The sequence below is a fragment of the Aethalodelphis obliquidens genome, unplaced genomic scaffold, assembly GCF_003676395.1.
Source record: "Aethalodelphis obliquidens isolate GAN/ISIS:26980383/991018 unplaced genomic scaffold, ASM367639v1 scaffold66, whole genome shotgun sequence".
NCBI classification, from domain to species: Eukaryota; Metazoa; Chordata; class Mammalia; order Artiodactyla; family Delphinidae; genus Aethalodelphis; species Aethalodelphis obliquidens.
Window position 1 is genome coordinate 1,290,659 of NW_020838010.1, and position 19,081 is coordinate 1,309,739.

At 39.8% G+C, this 19,081-nt stretch overlaps 1 protein-coding gene across 15 annotated transcripts in view; it reads left to right on the forward strand.

Moving 5' to 3' along the window:
* LOC113611021 (NACHT, LRR and PYD domains-containing protein 3) overlaps window positions 1-19,081 on the forward strand; it is a 38,513-nt gene that overhangs the window by 5,428 nt on the left and 14,004 nt on the right. For 8 of the 15 annotated variants that reach the window (XM_027089591.1, XM_027089586.1, XM_027089584.1 and 5 more), the window contains 4 exons: window positions 9,104-9,191; window positions 10,240-10,284; window positions 12,973-14,632; window positions 16,605-16,694. In XM_027089591.1, the coding sequence (XP_026945392.1) occupies window positions 9,122-9,191; window positions 10,240-10,284; window positions 12,973-14,632; window positions 16,605-16,694 (1,865 nt within the window). In that variant the 5' untranslated portion in view covers window positions 9,104-9,121. Of the gene's footprint in view, window positions 1-2,332; window positions 2,385-9,103; window positions 9,192-10,239; window positions 10,285-12,972; window positions 14,633-16,604; window positions 16,695-19,081 lie in introns of all 15 variants that reach the window. The other 7 variants (XM_027089593.1, XM_027089596.1, XM_027089594.1 and 4 more) reach the window with 2 other exon arrangements.

Consider the following 19,081-nt stretch of genomic DNA (forward strand, 5'->3'; position numbering starts at 1 on the left):
GTCTGTTCATATTTTCTATTTCTTCCTGATTCAGTCTTGGCAGGTTGAGCATTTCTAAGAATTTGTCCATTTCTTCCAGGTTGTCCATTTTATTGGCTTAGAGTTGCTTGTAGTAATCTCTCATGATCTTTTGTATTTCTGCAGTGTCAGTTCTTACTTTTCCTTTTTCATGTCTAATTCTATTGATTTGAGTCTTCTCCCTTCTTTTCTTGATGAGTCTGGCTAATGGTTTATCTATTTTATCTTCTCAAAGAACCAGCTTTTAGTTTTATTGATCTTTGATATAGTTTCCTTCATTTCTTTTTCATTTATTTCTGATCTGATCTTTATGATTTCTTTCCTTCTGCTAACTTTGGGGTTTATTTGTTCTTCTTTCTCTAATTGCTTTAGGTGCACGGTTAGGTTGTTTATTTGAGATGTTTCCTCTTTCTTAAGGTAGGATTGTATTGCTATAAACTTCCCTCTTAGAACTGCTTTTGCTGCATGCTATAGATTTTGGGTCATCGTGTCTCCATTGTCATTTGTTTCTAGGTATTCTTTGATTTCTTCAGTGATCACTTCGTTATTAAGTAGCGTATTGTTTAGCCTCCATGTGTTTGTAGTTTTTACAGATCTTTTCCTGTAATTGATATCTAGTCTCATAGTGTTGTGGTCGGAAAAGATACTTGATACAATTTCAATTTTCTTAAATTTACCAAGGCTTGATTTGTGACCCAAGATATGATCTATCCTGGAGAATGTTCCATGAGCACTTGAGAAAAATGTGTATTCTGTTGGTTTTGGATGGAATGTCCTATAAATATCAATTAAGTCCATCTTATTTAATGTATCATTTAAAGCTTGTGCTTCCTTATTTATTTTCTTTTGGGATGATCTGTCCATTGGTGAAAGTGGGGTGTTAAAGTCCCCTACTATGAATGTGTTACAGTCGATTTCCCCTTTTATGGCTGTTAGTATTTGCCTTATGTATTGAGGTGCTCCTATGTTGGGTGCATAAATATTTACAATTGTTATATCTTCTTCTTGGATTGATCCCTTGATCATTATGTAGTGTCCTTCCTTGTCTCTTGTAACATTCTTTATTTTAAAGTCTATTTTATCTGATATGAGTATTGCTACTCCAGCTTTCTTTTGATTTCCATTTGCATGGAATATCTTTTTCCATCCCCTCACTTTCAGTCTGTATGTGTCCTTAGGTCTGAAGTGCGTCTCTTGTAGACAGCATATATATGGGTCTTGTTTTTGTATCCATTCAGCCAGTCTGTGTCTTTTGGTGCGAGCATTTAGTCCATTTACATTTAAGGTAATTATCGATATGTATGTTCCTATTCCCATTTTCTAAATTGTTTTGGGTTCGTTATTGTAGGTCTTTTCCTTCTCTTGTGTTTCTTTCCTAGAGAAGTTCCTTTAGCAGTTGTTGTAAAGCTGGTTTGGTGGTGCTGAACTCTCTCAGTTTTTGCTTGTCTGTAAAGGTTTTAATTTCGCCATCAAACCTGAATGAGATCCTTGCTGGGTAGAGTAATCTTGGTTGCAGGTTTTTCTCCTTCATCACTTTAAATATGTCCTGCCAGTCCCTTCTGGCTTGCAGAGTTTCTGCTGAAAGATCAGCAGTTAACCTTATGGGGATTCCCTTGTGTGTTATTTGTTGTTTTTCCCTTGCTGCTTTTAATATGTTTTCTTTGTATTTAATTTTTGACAGTATGATTAATATGTGTCTTGGCATATTTCTCCTTGGATTTATCCTGTATGGGACTCTCTGTGCTTCCTGGACTTGATTAACTATTTCCTTTCCCATATTAGGGAAGTTTTCAACTATAGTCTCTTCAAATATTTTCTCAGTCCCCTTCTTTTTCTCTTCTTCTTCTGGAACCCCTATAATTCAAATGTTGGTGCGTTTAATGTCGTCCCAGAGGTCTCTGAGACTGTTCTCAGTTCTTTTCATTCTGTTTTCTTTATTCTGCTCTGCAGTAGTTATTTCCACTATTTTATCTTCCAGGTCACTTATCCGTTCTTCTGCCTCAGTTATTTTGCTATTGATTCCATCCAGGGTATTTTTAATTTCATTTATTGTGTTGTTCATCGTTGTTTGTTTCATCTTTAGTTCTTCTAGGTCCTTGTTAAATGTTTCTTGCATTTTGTCTATTCTATTTCCAAGATTTTGTATCATCTTTACTATCATTATTCTGAATTCTTTTTCAGGTAGACTGCCTATTTCCTCCTCATTTGTTAGGTCTGGTGCGTTTTTGTCTTGCTCCTTCATCTGCTGTGTTTTTTTTTTGTTTTGTCTTCTTATTTTGCTTATCTTACTGTGTTTGGGGTCTCCTTTTTGCAGGCTGCAGCTTCGTAGTTCCCGTTGTTTTTGATGTCTGTCCCCGGTGGCTAAGGTTGGTTCAGTGGGTTGTGTAGGCTTCCTGGTGGAGGGGACTAGTGCCTGTGTTGTGTTGGATGAGGCTGGATCTTGTCTCTCTAAGGGCAAGATGGGAATAAAGACACAGACATACTAGAGAATGGACTTGAGGATATGGGGGGGGAAGGGTGAGTTGTGACAAAGTGAGAGAGAGGCATGGACATATGGACATATATGCACTACGAAACGTAAAACAGGTAGCTAGTGGGAAGCAGCCGCATAGCACAGCGAGATCAGCTCAGTGCTTTGTGACCACCTAGGGGGGTGGGATAGGGAGGGTGGGAGGGAGGGAGACGCAAGAGATATGGGGACATGTGTATGTGTATAACTGATTCACTTTGTTATAAAGCAGAAACTAACACACCATTGTAAAGCAATAAGATGTTAAAAATAAATAAATAAAATAATCCATTCACGTTTTCTTAATTGTTTTGGGTTTGTTTTTGTAGATCCTTTTCTCTTGTGTGTCTCACTTAGAGAAGTTCCTTTAGCATTTGTTGTAGAGCTGGTTTGGTGGTGCTGAATTCTGTTAGCTTTTGCTTGTCTGTAAAGCTTTTGATTTCTCCATTGAATCTGAATGAGATCCTTGCTGGATAGAGTAATCTTGGTTGTGGGTTCTTCCCTTTCAGCATTTTAGGTATATCATGCTACTCCCTTCTGGCTTGTAGAGTTTCTGCTGAGAAATCAGCTGTTAACCTTATGGGAGTTCCCTTGTATGTTATTTGTCATTATTCCCTTGCTGCTTACAATAATTTTTCTTTGTCTTTAATTTTTGCCAATTTGATTACTTTGTGTCTCAGCGTGTTTCTCCTTGGGTTTATTCTGTATGGGACTCTCTGCGCTTCCTGGGCTTAGGTGGCTATTTCCTTTCCCATGTTAGGGAAGTTTTCTACTCTAACCTCTTCAAATATTTTCTCAGGTTCTTTCTCTCTCTCTTCTCCTTCTGGGACCTCTATAATGCGAATGTTGTTGCGTTTAATGTTGTCCCAGAGGTCTCTTACGCTGTCTTCATTTCTTTTTATTGTTTTTTCTTTATTCTGTTCTGCAGCAGTGAATTCCTCCATTCTGTCTTCCAGGTTACTTATCCGTTCTTCTGCATCAGTTATTCTGCTATTGATTCCTTCTAGTGTAGTTTTCATTTCAGTTATTGTATTGTTCATCTCTGTTTGTTCTTTAATTCTTCTAAGTCTTTGTTAAACATTTCTTGCATTTTCTCGATCTTTGCCTCCATTCTTTTTCCAAGGTCCTGGATCATCTTCACTATCGTTATTCTGAATTCTTTTTCTGGAGGTTGCCTATCTCCACTTCATTTAGTTGTTTTCCTGGGGTTTTATCTTGTTCCTTCATCTGGTACATAGCCCTCTGCCTTTTCATCTTGTCTATCTTTCTGTGAATGTAGTTTTTGTTCCACAGGCTGCAGGATTGTAGTTCTTCTTGCTTCTGCTGTCTGCCCTCTGGTGGATGTGGCTATTTAAGAGGCTTGTGCAAGTTTCCTGATGGGAGGGACAGGCTGTGGGTAGAGCTCACTTTAGTCACTTTTATGTGTACAATTCAGTGGCATTAAGTACTTTACATTGTTATCCAAGCATCACCACTAGCCACCTCCAACATTTTTTCATCTTCCCAAAGTGAAACTCTGTACCCATTAAACAATAACTCCCCATTACCCTCTGCCCCCAGACCCTGGTAACCACTGTTATAGTTTCTGACTCTATGAATTTGGCTATTCTATGTACTTCATATAATTAGAATCATATAATATTTTTTATTTTGTGCCTGGCTTATTTCACTTTGCGTAATGTTTTCAAATTTAATCCATGTAGCATGTTTCAGAATTTTCTTTCCTTTAAAGGCTGAATAATGTTTTGTATGTCTAGACCACATTTTGTTTATCCATTCATCCACTGATGGACATTTGGGTTGTTTCCACTTTCTCATTTTCTTCTATAATTGCATTTTTCATTGATTTTTTCCTACTTTTACAGTTGATTTTTTCTATTTTTTAATTGAGTTATAATTAACATATAATACTGTTTTGGTTTTAGGTGTACAACATAATGACTTGATACATGTATATATTGCAAAATGATTACCACAAGTTTAGTTTATAGCTTTTATTAAATTGATCTGATTGATTTTATTCACATACCATAATACCCATCCTTTTAAAGTATACAATTTAGTTATTTTCAGTATATTCACAATGCTGTGTAACCATCACCACTATTTAATTCCAGAATGTTTCTAACACCTCAAACAGAATCCCATAACCATTAGCAGTCACTACCACTTCCCCTTTTCCCCGAACCCCTGGCAACCACTAATCTACTTTCTTTCTCTATGGATTTGTCTGTTACGTACATTTCATATAAATGGAATTTCGTGTCTGGCTTCCTTCATGTAGCATAATGTTTTCAAGGCTCATCCATGTTATAGCATGCTTCAGTACCTTGTTCCTTTATGGCTGGATAGTACTCCACTGTAAGTATACCACATTTTGTTCATTCAATTCATCAGTTGGTGGACATTGGGGTTGTTCCCACCTTTTTTGCTATTTAGTATAGTGATGCTGTGACTATTTTTGTACAAATTTTTGTTTAAATACCTGTTTTCAATTGTTTTGGGTATATACCTAGGAGTAAAATTGCTGGGTCACATGGTAATCCTGTGTTTAACTTATTGAGGAGCTGCTGAACTTTTCCATAGTGACTGCACCATTTTATATTCCCACTGGCAATGTATGAGTGTTCTGATTTTTCCACATTCTTGCCATTTTTCATATTTTAAATTACAGCCATTCCAGTGGATGTGAAATAGATTCTTATTCAGTTATAAAAGGGAATGAAGAACTGATACATGCTACAACATGGATGAATCTTGAAAACATTATGGTAAGAAAAGAAGCCAGACACAAAAGGACACGTATTGTATGATTCCATTTATATGAAATGTCCAGAATAGGCAAATCCTTAGAGACATAAAGTAGAATTGTGGTTGCCAGGGGCTGGGGTGGGGGGAGAACGTGGAGTGTCTGCTTAATGAGTACAGCATTTCGTTTTGGGGTGATGAAAATGTTCTGGAATTGGATAGTGGTGATGGTTGCAAAACTTTGTGAGTATACTACAAAGCAATGAGTTGTACACTGTAAAAGGGTGAATTTTATGATATGTGAATCATATCTCAATAAAAAAATCCAGAGTCTCATTTTAGGCCTGGAGGTGAGATTTGTAGCATTTCTTTCTCCTGTTTTTGGCAGCATGCATACCATGTCGAGTCACCATGAAAAGTTGTACAGTTTGTTGACTGAAAAGGCACACAGCCAAGGGTGTGAAGGGGGAGTGAAATTAGCCCATACCCTGCTCTCTAACCTGTGTTCCCTAGCTTGGTGCTCCCCTAGCCCAGAGGAAGAAGCACCATTTTACCATTTTGTAATTCAGCTGCTTGGAGGAGACTCAATTACTTACTTTGATTTCTCTTCTTGAAGAGGGCACCTTTTGGTACTTTGCTTAATGATTCCATATATTCTAGTGGAACTCCTAGTACAATGGATACTACTTTCCCATCGTGGAATTTGGGCCATCTCACAGCCTTTTACTCTAACTGGGTCTAATAACCAGTTATAAAATACCCCCATAGTTCCCTAAAGGTCTGTTGACTGTAACTAACTCTCTGGTATAATTTCTTTTTCTTTTCAATTTCTTTTTTTTTCTAGTTTTTTCGAGATATAATTGACATACAGCACTGTGTAAGTTTAAGATGTACAGCATAGTGATATGACTTACATACATCATGAAATCATTATGTCGTCTCATATAGGTACAACATTAAAGAAATAGAAAAAATATTTTTTCCTGGTGATGAGAACTCTTAGGATTTACTCTCTTAACAGCTTTTATACAGCAGTGTTAATTATCTTCATCATGCTGTATATTAAATCCATAGTACTTAATTTATCTTATAACTGGAAGTTTGTACCTTTTGACTACCTTCACCTAATTCCCCCCCCCCCACCTCTGGTGGTCACAAATCTGATTTCTTTTTCTAGGAGTTTGTTTCTTTGTTTGTTTTGGAAGTATAATTAACCTACAACACTATGTTAGTTTCTGGTACACAACATAGTGATTCAATATTCCTATACATTTCAAAATGTCATCGTAAGTCTAGTTGTCATCTGTTACCATACAAAGATATTACATAATTATTGAGTATATTCCCCATACTGTGACTCATTTACTTTGTAACTGAAAGTTTGTACCTCTTGATCTCCCTCACTTATTTCTCTCCTCCCCCAGTCTCCTCCAATCTTGCTACCACCTGTTTCTTCTCTATATCTATGACTCTGTTTCTGTTTAATTATGCTTGTTAATTCATTTTGTTTTTTAGATTACACATATAAGTGAAATTATGTGGTATTTGTCTTTATCTGTCTGACTTATTTTGCTTAGTATAATACACTCTAGGTCCATCCATGTTGTTGCAAATGGCAAGATTTCATGGCTGAGTAATGTTCCGTTATATATATATATATATATATATATATATATATATATATCAATGGAAACTTAGGTTCCTTCCATATCTTGGCTATTAGAAATAATGCTGCAATGCAATATCAAAAAAACAACCCAGTCAAAAAATGGGTGGACGATCTACATAGACATTATTTATATTGCACTTGGTCCTCTGCTAAGAGTTTTATGTGTGTCATCTTATTTAATCCTCACAACAAAATAATGAAATAGTTATTATTATCACCATATTTTACAGATGGGTTACTGTAGTCTCAGGAGTTTAAGTAACTTTACTCGAAGTCATCTGGCTAGAAAGCAGTGGAAATGGAATTTAAGTAAGGTCTATCTGAGTTCAGACATTTTTACTCTCTATCAAATGATACAGCAATGCCAACATTAGCTATAGTTTAGGATTATTGAGCCCTTACTATGTACCATGTAGTGTACTGAATACTTCATATGCATACTTCATTTAATCCTCATAATAACCTTTTAAGAAAGGTTGTGATCAACTGTTGTTATAAACTGTAGTTATCCCTATTTAATAGTTGAGGAATCTGAGGCTTAGAGATGTTAATTCCGTGGTTGTCACATAGTAAGTAAGTGGTAGAGTCAGGGCCTGAACACATCTGTTTGATTCCAAAGCCTGTGTGTTTCACCAATACACTCTATCAAAAAAACTAATTCTTAGAACAGTGGCTCTTTTCCCTGGCTGTGTATTTGAATCACCTTGGGAACTTAAGAAAAAGTTGATGCCAAACCTCATCATCAAAGATTCTGATTTAATTAATCAGGAATGCAGACTAGGCACTGTATTATTTTTAAGATTTTATTCATTTATTCAGTTTATTCAATGAACATTTAATGAATGTCTTCTCTATGTCAAACACTTTCTAGGCATGTACTCTCTAGCAAGATGTATTAGTTAGCTATTGCCACAACAATACGTAACAACAAGCACGAAATCTCAGTGGCATGAAAAGTTAAGAATTTATTAAGCACTTATTCTCACCGATCTGGAGGCCAGCTGGGACTCAGCTGATTAGGCAGGGTTCTGTTGGGCAACTCTGATTCGGGCTGGGGTGACTCTGTTTTTCTTGCTGAAGGACTGTGAGTAAACTGGGGTGGTTCTACTGCATGTATTTCTCATCCTTGGATGAGTGGACTACCTGGGGCTTGTTTCTCTCATGGCTCATCTCATGCCAGTGGCAGAATCACAAGAGGGAGCATGTACAACTGTGCAAGCATATATCAGGGCCCTACTTGAGTCACATCTGTGTACATTCCATTACCCAGAGCAAGTTTCAAAGCTGAGCTCAAAGATAAGAGGTGGGAAAAAAAAAGATAAGAGGTGGGAAAATAAGTTCCACTTCTTTGGTGTGGACCTGCCAAGTTCATGGCAAGGGCTGAGAATTGGGGCCAATAATTCAATTTAAGGGGAAATACTGAAAGTGAATAATAAACCTAACTCATAAGAAAATAATCAAGTGTGTTAGAAATTGATAAGTAATATTGCAACAAAGAAAACAAATTCTGGAAGGTGGTGTGAAGGTAATTCTAATGTGCAACTGGGACTTAGGACCACTGATCTTACAATGTTCAACCTGGAAAGAAACCTGGGCTAACATTCTCTCCACCATTTTGAAAATAATAAAACAGATTCAGAAAGTAGAAGAATCTTACTCAAGGTCCATAGGTAGATAGTTATAGAAATGGAACTAGGGCTTGGATCTCCTGACTCTCTAAACTGTTTCTCTTATACCACAGTATTCTAATCTGTGATCTTAGAATTCTCCCTTTACCAGTGGTACCAAATTGACTGTGTTGTAGAAGGACACAGTCATTCTTTCTTATCTTGGCCACAAACATTAGAGGTATACTGCCTAAATCCTATCCTTCCCTTAATAACGCATTTTAGAGCTCAATTTGACATTTCCCGTATTTGTACTCTTCAAAAGTCTGTGGATATTCTATACTCTTTAGTTTTTTTTTCTCTTCAAGCTGAAGACTGTTGATTTTGGTCTATCTTCCTGTGATCTCCTAGTCCCACGCTAGCTCTCTACTTGGTTACTAGGCCTTCTTTCTTCCCCAGCTCTGTGATGCTTTGAGTAGTCTTTCTTGAGTTAATTTTTTACTCTGGGCTTCCACCAGGCATTAAAGTCATCATTTCTGTTTTGGGTTACAGTCTTCTTGATTTGCCAGGATGAACAGTCAAAAGAAACGAAAAGATATGGAACCTGCTTGCACCTGGAGCTTATTGTCTGAACAGAAAGGTGAGTAACTGAATGAGGTAAAAAAGGGTGTAATCTAGGTAATCTTGTTCATTCTCTTTCCCCTACTTCTCCTCATGGACTGTGGGATTTTTCTGAATCTTTAAAATTGTGTTGTATGTGTATAGGTATATGTATACTAAGGTATTACATGGATACAGAATTTACCCATTAATAATCTCTCCACAATTTTTGTGAAGAGGCATCTGGTGTTTATAATGTTTTCCATAGTCCCCAAAGCATCTATAATCCTAAAAGACTCTTAAGTCTCTTCCTTTACTGTAACCACAGATTTTCACAGGAAACAGCACAAAAGAGTAAAGAGTGAAGATTTCTGGAGTCCTTCCCCATGTGGCTGATTCCTGAACTCCAAGGAATGTTTAGTTATGGGGAATAGAAACTGGTTATCTTCAACAGACCACTCACTTGCTGCCCATTTCTGTGGCATTCTAATATCTGTCTCTCCATACTCTGCTTCCTCCCATCCACCTAGTCACAGCTCCCAACTATGTCTCACTCTTGCCTATAAAGGTGTGCAAGTACTAAAAACCTATAGGAATGTGAAGGGATGTGTGTGTGTGTGTGTGTGTGTGTGTGCATTTGAATGTAGATCATTGTATATTTCTGTCGAACTAACATCAGCAATGTCTTATTCTTTCTCATTAACAAATTAGGCTCAACAGAAGCTCCAACAGAAGCAATAAGCTAACGTTCAAAGGAAAAAAAAATACCAGAAACAGTCACTTAAAATAATGAATTCCCCTTTAAATTCATGCCTAAAATTTTCCTTATTTATCATATAAATATAAATGTTTACACCCTAAATATATTTGTGCGGGAATTTCTTAGGTTTACTTTATGTTGGACATTAGCTATGAAATACCTTTTTGGTAAGTTAGAATAGATGTGAGGTGGCTTGCTTGCTTTGTTTTATTTCTGTTTGGGGAACAGCATGAATGGCTGTAATAGTGTGACTAAATTTCTGTGTATTTCATGTTTTGGTACAAAGGTGTATTTGCGATACTCTTAACCCCAGCTCTTCCTCCCACAGCTGCTTCAAGTTCTCTGGCTTCATTTTCATGGAAGGAGCTTACAGGTAGATGTCTTTTCTGACTTACTCTTTTTCTGTTTTGGGAATAGTGTCTCCCATGAACCCCACTCATCCCCACTCCTCTCCCATTTTTCCCCCCATATTCACTGAGCAACAATCAATGGTTTTTTTGGTAATATTCATGAAGTCCCAAACTGTCATAACAAATAGGACTTTTATATCACTTAGAATAGATATTCAAATACTAGGAGGACCTCTGATGATGGTAGTCAAGCACCAGATATACAGGACTTTATGGAGACAATAGACCAGTCTGCTTCTGGAATGATCTAGGTTGAGGTCAACAAATTACAGCTAGTGAGCCAAATCCAGCCAGCTGCCTGTTTTTGTAAATAAACTTTTACTGGAACCACCCATGCCCATTCATTTACATATTGTCTAGGGCTGCTTTCACGCTAATATGGCAGAGTTGAGTAAAGGTATACCTTGTTTTATTGCGCTTCATTTTATTGTACTTCACAGATATTATGGTTCTTTACAAATTGAAGATTTGTGGCAACCCTGTGTTGCCAGATGATGATTAGCATTTTTTTGCACTAAAGAACTTTTTAATTAAGGTGTGTACATTGTTTTTTAGATAAAATGCTATTGCACACCTAATAGACTACAGTACAGTTAGTGTAAGTGTAACTTTTATATGCACTAGGAAACCAAAAAGTTTGTGTGACTTGCTTTATTGCAATATTCGCTTTATTGCAGTGGTCTGGAACTAAACCCACAATATCTCCAAGGCATGCCTGTAATTGCAGCAGAGACCTAAAAGCCTAATCTATTTATGGAACTTCACAGAAAAAGTTTGCAAACACTTATCTAGATCAGCATTCCCCAACCTGAATTCTACAGAATACTATTCTCCAGGAATTAATAATTTTGCTTTTAATAAAGGGTTCTGTAGTCATTTAAGTCCAGAAAATACTGGATTAAACAAAGTTAAACAGTCTGTTTTTTTTTTAACTGTTGATTCGCTCAGAGCCTTTCATATGCTAATATGTATTGAGAAACTCTAAAATGGGATAGAAAGTGCATTTCCCTTACCTTATTTGACCACTGGACACCTTTTTCACAGCTCTCCTATTAATATCTTGCAAAAATGTTACACAAGAAACTTATTTGGAAAATACTAGCTTAGATATTCACTTAACAGAAGTTTGAATTTGATAACTGACTCCTTGGATTATTTTTTCTAGTTGCAGAAAGTGAAAAACTATGTAATATAGTATTTAAGCATATAGGCCATGGCTTCAGACAAACCTGAGTCTTCATTGAAGTCTCTGCCATTTACTAGCTGTTGAACCTTGGACAAGTTACCCAATGCTATAAGCAGGACTGGCTACATATTTATGGGGTATGGTGCAAAATGAAAAGACAGGATTCCTTGTTCAAAAATTATTAAGAATTTCAAGATAGGAACAGCAGAGCATTACACCAAGTATGGATGCTCTGAGCACGAGGCCTAAGCACAGATTGCACACCCATGAACGTATAACCCTGGTTATAAGTTTTCAGTTTCCTCAACTATAAAATCTGGATAATACCTACTTCATGGGATTATTATGATGATTAAATTTTTTTAAATGTATGTAAAGGGCCTAGTACAGTATCTGACACAGAATAGGCATAATAAATGGCTTTTTTTCATTCAAAAGCAAGCATTTATAGCCATTTTCAATAAATATTGAGTGTCTACCATGTTCCAGGCACCAGCTAGGTACTTAGAGTACTATGATGAAAAAGACAGACAAGGTCCCTGTTTTCATGTAGATTAGTGAGAAAGACAGATAATCAAAAAAATAAACAAGACAATTGTAAATTGTGCTAAGTGCTGTAAAGGGAAAACAGGGTCCTGGGAGAGGGTATAGTAGAGAGGATCTGCTTTAAACTGGATGGTCAGGGAAGTCTTCTTCTAGGAAGTAATGTTTAAGGTCTGAAGGATGAGAAGGGGATCTCCATGGGAAGAGCAGGAAGAAGTGTGTTCCAGGCAGAGATAATAGCTGGTGGAAACGCCTGGAAGTGGGAAAGAACATGGCATTTGTGAGGAACTAAAGGTAAGCCAGTGTGGCTTTAGTATAGGGACTGAGAAGGAGAGTGATATAGAAGGCTGGGGAGTGAAGGTAGATAGGGCCCAGATCGTAGCAGACCTTGTAGGATGAGGTAAGGATTTTGGATTTGATATCAAGTGCAATGAAAAGCTCTTGAAAAGTTTTGGGCCATGGCAGTGACGTGATGTAATTGATATTTTTAGAAGATCACGTTGGCTGCCTGTGTGGAGAGGAGCCATAGATGGCAAGAGTATAAATGAGTAGGAGGCTGTTTCAGCAGTCCAGGAAAGAGTTGATAGTGCCTTGTATTGGGTGGTATTTGAGGTTGTAGTGGCAAATAAATGGATTGGAGGCTTATTTTGGAGATATAAATGATAGGCCTTGCTAAATGGATGTGGAGGATTCAAGGGGAAAAAAAGAAATAATGAATCCCAACATTTTTCTGAGCCCTGAGGAGGGGTTTTTTGGGGGGGTTGGGCAGTGGAATAGAAATCAAGAGCTCAGATGCATGAAGTTTGAGGAGGCTTTGAAACATCTGAGTACAGATGGCGGTGATGGTAGTATTAGTTATAGTTGTTGTTTGTATTGTTGTCTAGTATTCTGTGATTACTGACTCTTGGTGTCACCCCATTAGATTACAGGAAAGTATTTAGAAAACATCTGAAAGAAAAATACCTAAAAAAAGGAGTTGACAAATGTTATCACCATGGCAAGCATATAGAGTCACGACTGCTTGTTGTAAAAGAACACTGTATATCAGAAAAGCCACCATGCGGAATTCCTCAACAAAATAATTTTATTGAGATGGAACATATATTTGATCCTGATGAAGAGGGCTCCAGCTTATCCCAAACTGTGGTGCTTCAGGGATGTGCTGGGATTGGGAAAACAGCTGTGGTGCATAAGTTCATGTTTGACTGGGCAGCAGGAATGGTTACTCCAGGCAGATTTGACTATCTCATCTATGTAAACTGCAGAGAAATAAGCCGTTTTGCTAACCTTAGCGCTGCTGACCTGATCACTAACACTTTTCAAGATATTGACGGACCAATCCTGGATGTTATTCTTGTATATCCAGAGAAGCTTCTGTTCATTCTTGATGGATTTCCTGAGCTTCAGTACCCTGTAGGTGACCAGGAAGAGGATCTTAGTGCCAATCCCCTGGAGAGGAAGCCAGTAGAGACCCTCTTATGTAGTTTTGTGAGGAAAAAACTGTTTCCTGAATCCTCCCTCCTGATAACTGCCCGGCCTACAACCATGAAGAAGCTTCACTCTCTGTTAAAACAAGCTACCCAGGCAGAGATCCTGTGGTTTACAGATGCTGAAAAGAGAGCATATTTCTTGAGTCAGTTTTCAGGTGCTAATGCTGCAATGAGAGTTTTTTATGGTCTGCGAGAAAATGAAGGCCTTGACATTATGTCTTCTCTTCCCATCATCTCCTGGATGATCTGCAGTGTCCTGCAGTCACAGGGAGATGGTGACAGGACTCTTATGAGATCACTTCAAACCATGACTGATGTGTATCTGTTCTACTTTTCCAAGTGCCTCAAAACCCTTACAGGCATCTCGGTGTGGAAGGGACAGAGTTGCCTGTGGGGCCTTTGCTCTTTGGCTGCAGAGGGACTGCAGAACCAGCAGGTCCTGTTTGAAATCAGTGACCTCAGAAGACATGGGATAGGAGTGTATGATACCAACTGCACTTTTCTCAATCACTTTTTGAAAAAAGTTGAAGGAGGTGTCAGTGTCTATACTTTCCTTCACTTCAGTTTCCAAGAGTTCCTGACTGCTGTGTTCTATGCCCTGAAGAATGACAGCAGCTGGATGTTTTTTGATCAAGTGGGGAAAACGTGGCAAGAAATATTCCAGCAATATGGGAAAGGATTTTCATCATTAACAATACAGTTCTTATTTGGCCTCTTACATAAAGGAAAGGGAAAGTCTGTGGAAACTACTTTTGGGAGAAAAGTCTCTCCAGGACTTAGAGAGGAGTTATTGAAGTGGACTGAGAAAGAAATAAAGGATAAATCTTCTAGGTTACAGATTGAGCCAGTGGACTTGTTTCACTGTTTGTATGAGATTCAGGAAGAAGAATATGCAAAAAGGATAATTGATGATTTAGGGTCAATTATACTGCTTCAACCTACCTATACAAAAATGGACATTCTGGCTATGTCATTCTGTGTAAAAAGCAGTCATAGTCACCTGTCAGTGTCTCTGAAGTGTCAGCATCTACTTGGATTTGAGGAGGAAGATCAAGCTTCAGCATTCATGCCACCAACCTTGACACTTAATCAGTGAGTATACTAATGTCTTTTCACCAGTGTTTTGGCCTACAGAAATGATAGGCCTTCTTGTTTATTTCAAGTATTCAGGCACATAATCATTTCTAGCACTTTCAATAAATAAATTGAATTATCTCTGCTTTCCATATTGTATGTCAATCAACACAATGAGGATTTATTGAGTATCTATTACATATTAAGCACTGGCCAAGGTAGACACTGAGGGAAAGCTAACATTTGTGAGAACTTAACTATGTGCTAGGCACTGTGTTAGCCACTGTAAGTGTGTGTATGTGAGTGTGTGTGTCCATTAGTCTTCACTGTCTCTCTGTGAAGGTGCTTTATAATTATAAAAAGTTATGAGCATATAAATCATTAAGATTATCATTGAAGACTCTGCTATTTTGGTGCTGATGACTATTCTGGAAAAAGTTGTAAATTTAATGTTCAATTTGTCCTCACTCTTCTCTACATATACTTCATCACTGAGGCCTCAAAGAGCTCCAGGTTGGTAAGGGACATAGCTGCACTCCTGTGTATATTGCTATAAAGCCTGGGTTCTTTCTTCTAGACTTACACCTACATGGAGAGTTGAGAGCTGGAGTTCAAAGAGGTTTAGGTAAACCACTTACACAGTATGTACTCTGTATACTACAAAATACAGCTCTACTGACTTACTAAAGCAGCCAAGGAGACTTATACCTGCATTGTCTGGAAAATGCCACTGGTCATAAGTCTGTTCTCTGTACTCAGGTTAATATCGACAGTGCCTCTCATTTAGTTGTGGGGCCAGGTGAGGGGTAGGGGACCTTGAGAAGGAGACAGGAGTGGGCAGAAGGCTCAACTTGGGAAGTGAGTTAACCCAAGTCTTTTCTCTGGTAATTGTTAGTTCCTCAGTGGGCAGTAGCATAGAGGTGGAATTGAACATGGCATAGGTATGTTTGTGGAAAGTGAGGAGGGGAAGAGAGGTGCAGCAAGACTTTGGGACCAGAGGGGAAGGGGTATGAGAAGTTACATGGACTTGGAATTACGAAGCACTTTGGCTACAGTGTCTTCATGAATTCATGACAGCTTCAATCCAACTGTATATTATAAAGTAAAATAATGGACAGTATACATTTGAGAGATTTTAAGCACTGATGGAAACACAAAGGGGCTTCTAGCTCATTTTGGGTTTCCAGAAAATCAGCCTTAGATGGAGTCCCCATCCTTCAACCCCATTGCTTTCATCAGAAGGCTTAAATTCTTTTCAAAGTTTAACCCCCACAAAAACACCCACTTTTCCCAAGTGTGTTGACTAAGTGAGAGTTCACTGCAGTTGATCCTTGAACAACAAAGATTTGAACTGCGCAAGTCCACTTACATGGGGATTTTTTTCAATAAATGTGTACTACAGTACTATAGGATTGAGGTTGGTTGAATCCTCAGATGCAGAACCTCCGATATGGAGGGATAGGGAGGGCTCACTGTGAAGTTTTATGTGGATTTTCAGCTGTGGGGGTGTTGGTACCCCTAACCCCCATATTGTTCAAAGGTCAACCGTTTTGAACTTTCCTAGTTCTCAATTATTGTAGTTAATTCTTCTATTAGTACTGACAACCAAGAATCAGTTACAGTGTACAGATAGCTTGGGCAAGTCACTTGACCTCTCTAAGCATCTGCAAAATGGTGATTACAATACCTGTCATTGGATTAAGCACCAGATAAGATAAATTCTGTGTGTAAAGTGTTTACCTTGGTGCCTGGCATACAGTACCATGGCTTTGGCTTTGGAGTCAGACAGACCTGAGTACTGACCTTCATTCTGTTCCTCTGTGACCTTGGGCAAATTACCTTTTTGTGCCTTAATTTCCTTATCTGAAAAATGGGGTAATACCTCCTAAGGTTTTTGTAAATTAGCACTAAGATGGCAACAGAAGCCAAAATAAGCCTTTTACTTAAAATTTTGTTAATCATTTTATTTTTGCTTTCTCATCTCTTTTAGGCCCTTCCAGCTGCGTAATTTGCCAGTCTCTCCACTACACTTGCTCTGCCAAGCACTGCGTAACCCATACTGTAAAGTCAAAGACCTGAAGTAAGTTGAACTTTGCTTTAAACTCTTAGGTATTTGCAGGTAAAGACTAGGTTGCTAGAAATTACACTCCCAGCTGATGAAAAGATACGCTACAAGCCTAGAAGGGGTAGGGAGTCAGGCAGCGATCCCTGCCAACCCCTCCTGCCTCTTCTCCTTTTGTATGTGCTGTTTTTGCTGTAGCAAGTGGGTGTCAGACTGTAAAATCCAAGAGTTTGTGTCTGATGCCCGTCCTGGCCCTACCCCACTCCCCTGCCTTTTCCTTCCAGACTCCCATTGTCTTTCCCCTTGGTTTCCTTTTCTCTCCCTCCATTCCCCACCCCTATCCTCCTCTGCAATTATTCCACCAAGCGCCAATGCTCTGAAGCCCCCACCCCCCACCTGGACCTTAGGTCCTCGCTCACTCTCAGGTGACTTGTCTGCTTGTCTGTCCACATCATACACACACAGACAGGAGCCTGCTTGGTTTCCCTCCCACCTCCTCACCACACACAGCGGTGTCTGCTTTCCTTCCCTTCTGCCCCAGAGGAAGAGGTAGCCTTTCCAAACTCACCCGAATTCCAAACTCACCAAATTCACTTACTTTTATTTTTTGTATTTTTGTGAGCATTTATTTTACTTTACACAACACCAAAGTATATAAAGACATAAAAGCCCTCCATCCCACTGCCTCGTACCCCTCCCCACCCCATACCCCCACCACTCCTGCTTCCCCACTGGAGACTGGGGAGGCTTCTCCTGTCATGGGGCTGAACGATAGTAGTCTTCGTCTGCAGCTGGTGCTGGCGTCCTCTGTGTGCAGCCCTGAAGGATTCCTTTAGAGGTGGCCCTGTTGTAAGCCCGGGGTTAACCCCAGGCCTGTTTCTCATGATATAACTCACTCAGAACATGAATGAGCTTCCTGTCCAGTTCATTCCTGGAGACTTGGGATGCAGGAATCCCCACTACCCATCACTCCCTGATGCACCTCCCCTGCCAGTTCCAACATTTTCTTTGACGGTTTGTGATTTGCAACTGCTCTTCTGGTGTAAATTTCTGGCTTGGCAATAATCTGGTTGCCCAGACCAAGAACCCTGTGAAGTTAGCTTAAAGAAAAAAGGATTTGTGTAAAGTGGATTTTCACTCAGCACAACTGCAGGAAGTGAAAAGTGGTCGGGCTGCCACTCTGCACATCTGGGGTCACGGGATCAACTCCTCTCTGCTTCTCTGCCTCTCTGCTCCCTGGGGCCTCAGACTGTGATTCTCTAAAGGGCACTGGGCCTTTGTAGAGCACACGGTTCTGTTCCCCCACAGCCAAGGCCAGGCCTCAGCTGTGGCCTCGGTGTCCATGACCCCGACCTTGCCCCCGACTCCCAGTGACCCACTGCTTCATTGCCCGACACCATCCTGGCTATGAACTCTGCCCCTCTGTTCAGATTCTCTAGTGTGAGGATCTGTTTGGCTCAGGATGGGTCAAATGTCCACTCGTGCTCCAGTCATCTACAGTCTAGTTTCAGGGGTGGGGGGGGGAAGCAGAGACAAGGGTGTTATATACTGTCTGCCCAGGTCCACCAGATGCTAGAGTTGGGGAGAGACACACACAGAAGCGGCAGTAGTTCTGGGGTGTCGAGTACTAGTGCTCTGGAACACAAAGACGGTCATCAGAACACGTCTGTCTTTCTAGGTCTCTCTCTCCGTAAGCCCTCAATCTACAACTTCCCCGGCCACCACCCCATACCCTACCTTCCACCCCATTTCCCCATCTCTCTCGCAGCTCCCTTGCCCCATTCACCCACCCTTTCCTTCCACTCTTCCCAAGCCCTCCCCCACCCCTCCCCCTCCCTCTGAAAATTGATTTCCCATCAGGGTACGTTTCTATTCTGTTTCACATTTCTGAATTCAAGGGTTTTATAGCCAGATTCCCCTCCCACAGTGGAAGCAAGTTTTCTCCCCTGGCCTTTGAAGTACTGGAGGTCTCCCCTGCTGGTGGCGATCAGAGTCCCTCCCGTCTCTTTGTGGTTCTTGAGGGCCCATTCCCTGGCCCCCCACATCAGACCACAAGCTAGAATCAGAGGGCCCCCAGCAGGGAGACGTCTGAGATGGAGCTCCTGCTGTGAACGGTGCTGCTGGTGGGGAGGACGTGGGTGCGTCTGGGAAGGGGAATAAGGGGCATGAGTGTGAGGATGGGAATGAGGCAGGGAGCTGGACAGGAGACTGTCCTGTGAGACAGTCCTGTGAGACTGTGCGCCTGGACTTCGCTATCCCAGGTAAATAAAGCGTGGCTGTGTCCATGGACCTGAGCTCTCCCTCCCTCTGCCCACCAGAGGTGTAAATTTTCTGGTTCCCAACTCCGAGAAGCTGCATAAGGTCTCCACGCAGCTCCTCTGCTCCCTCGGCAGCTTCTGACCCTT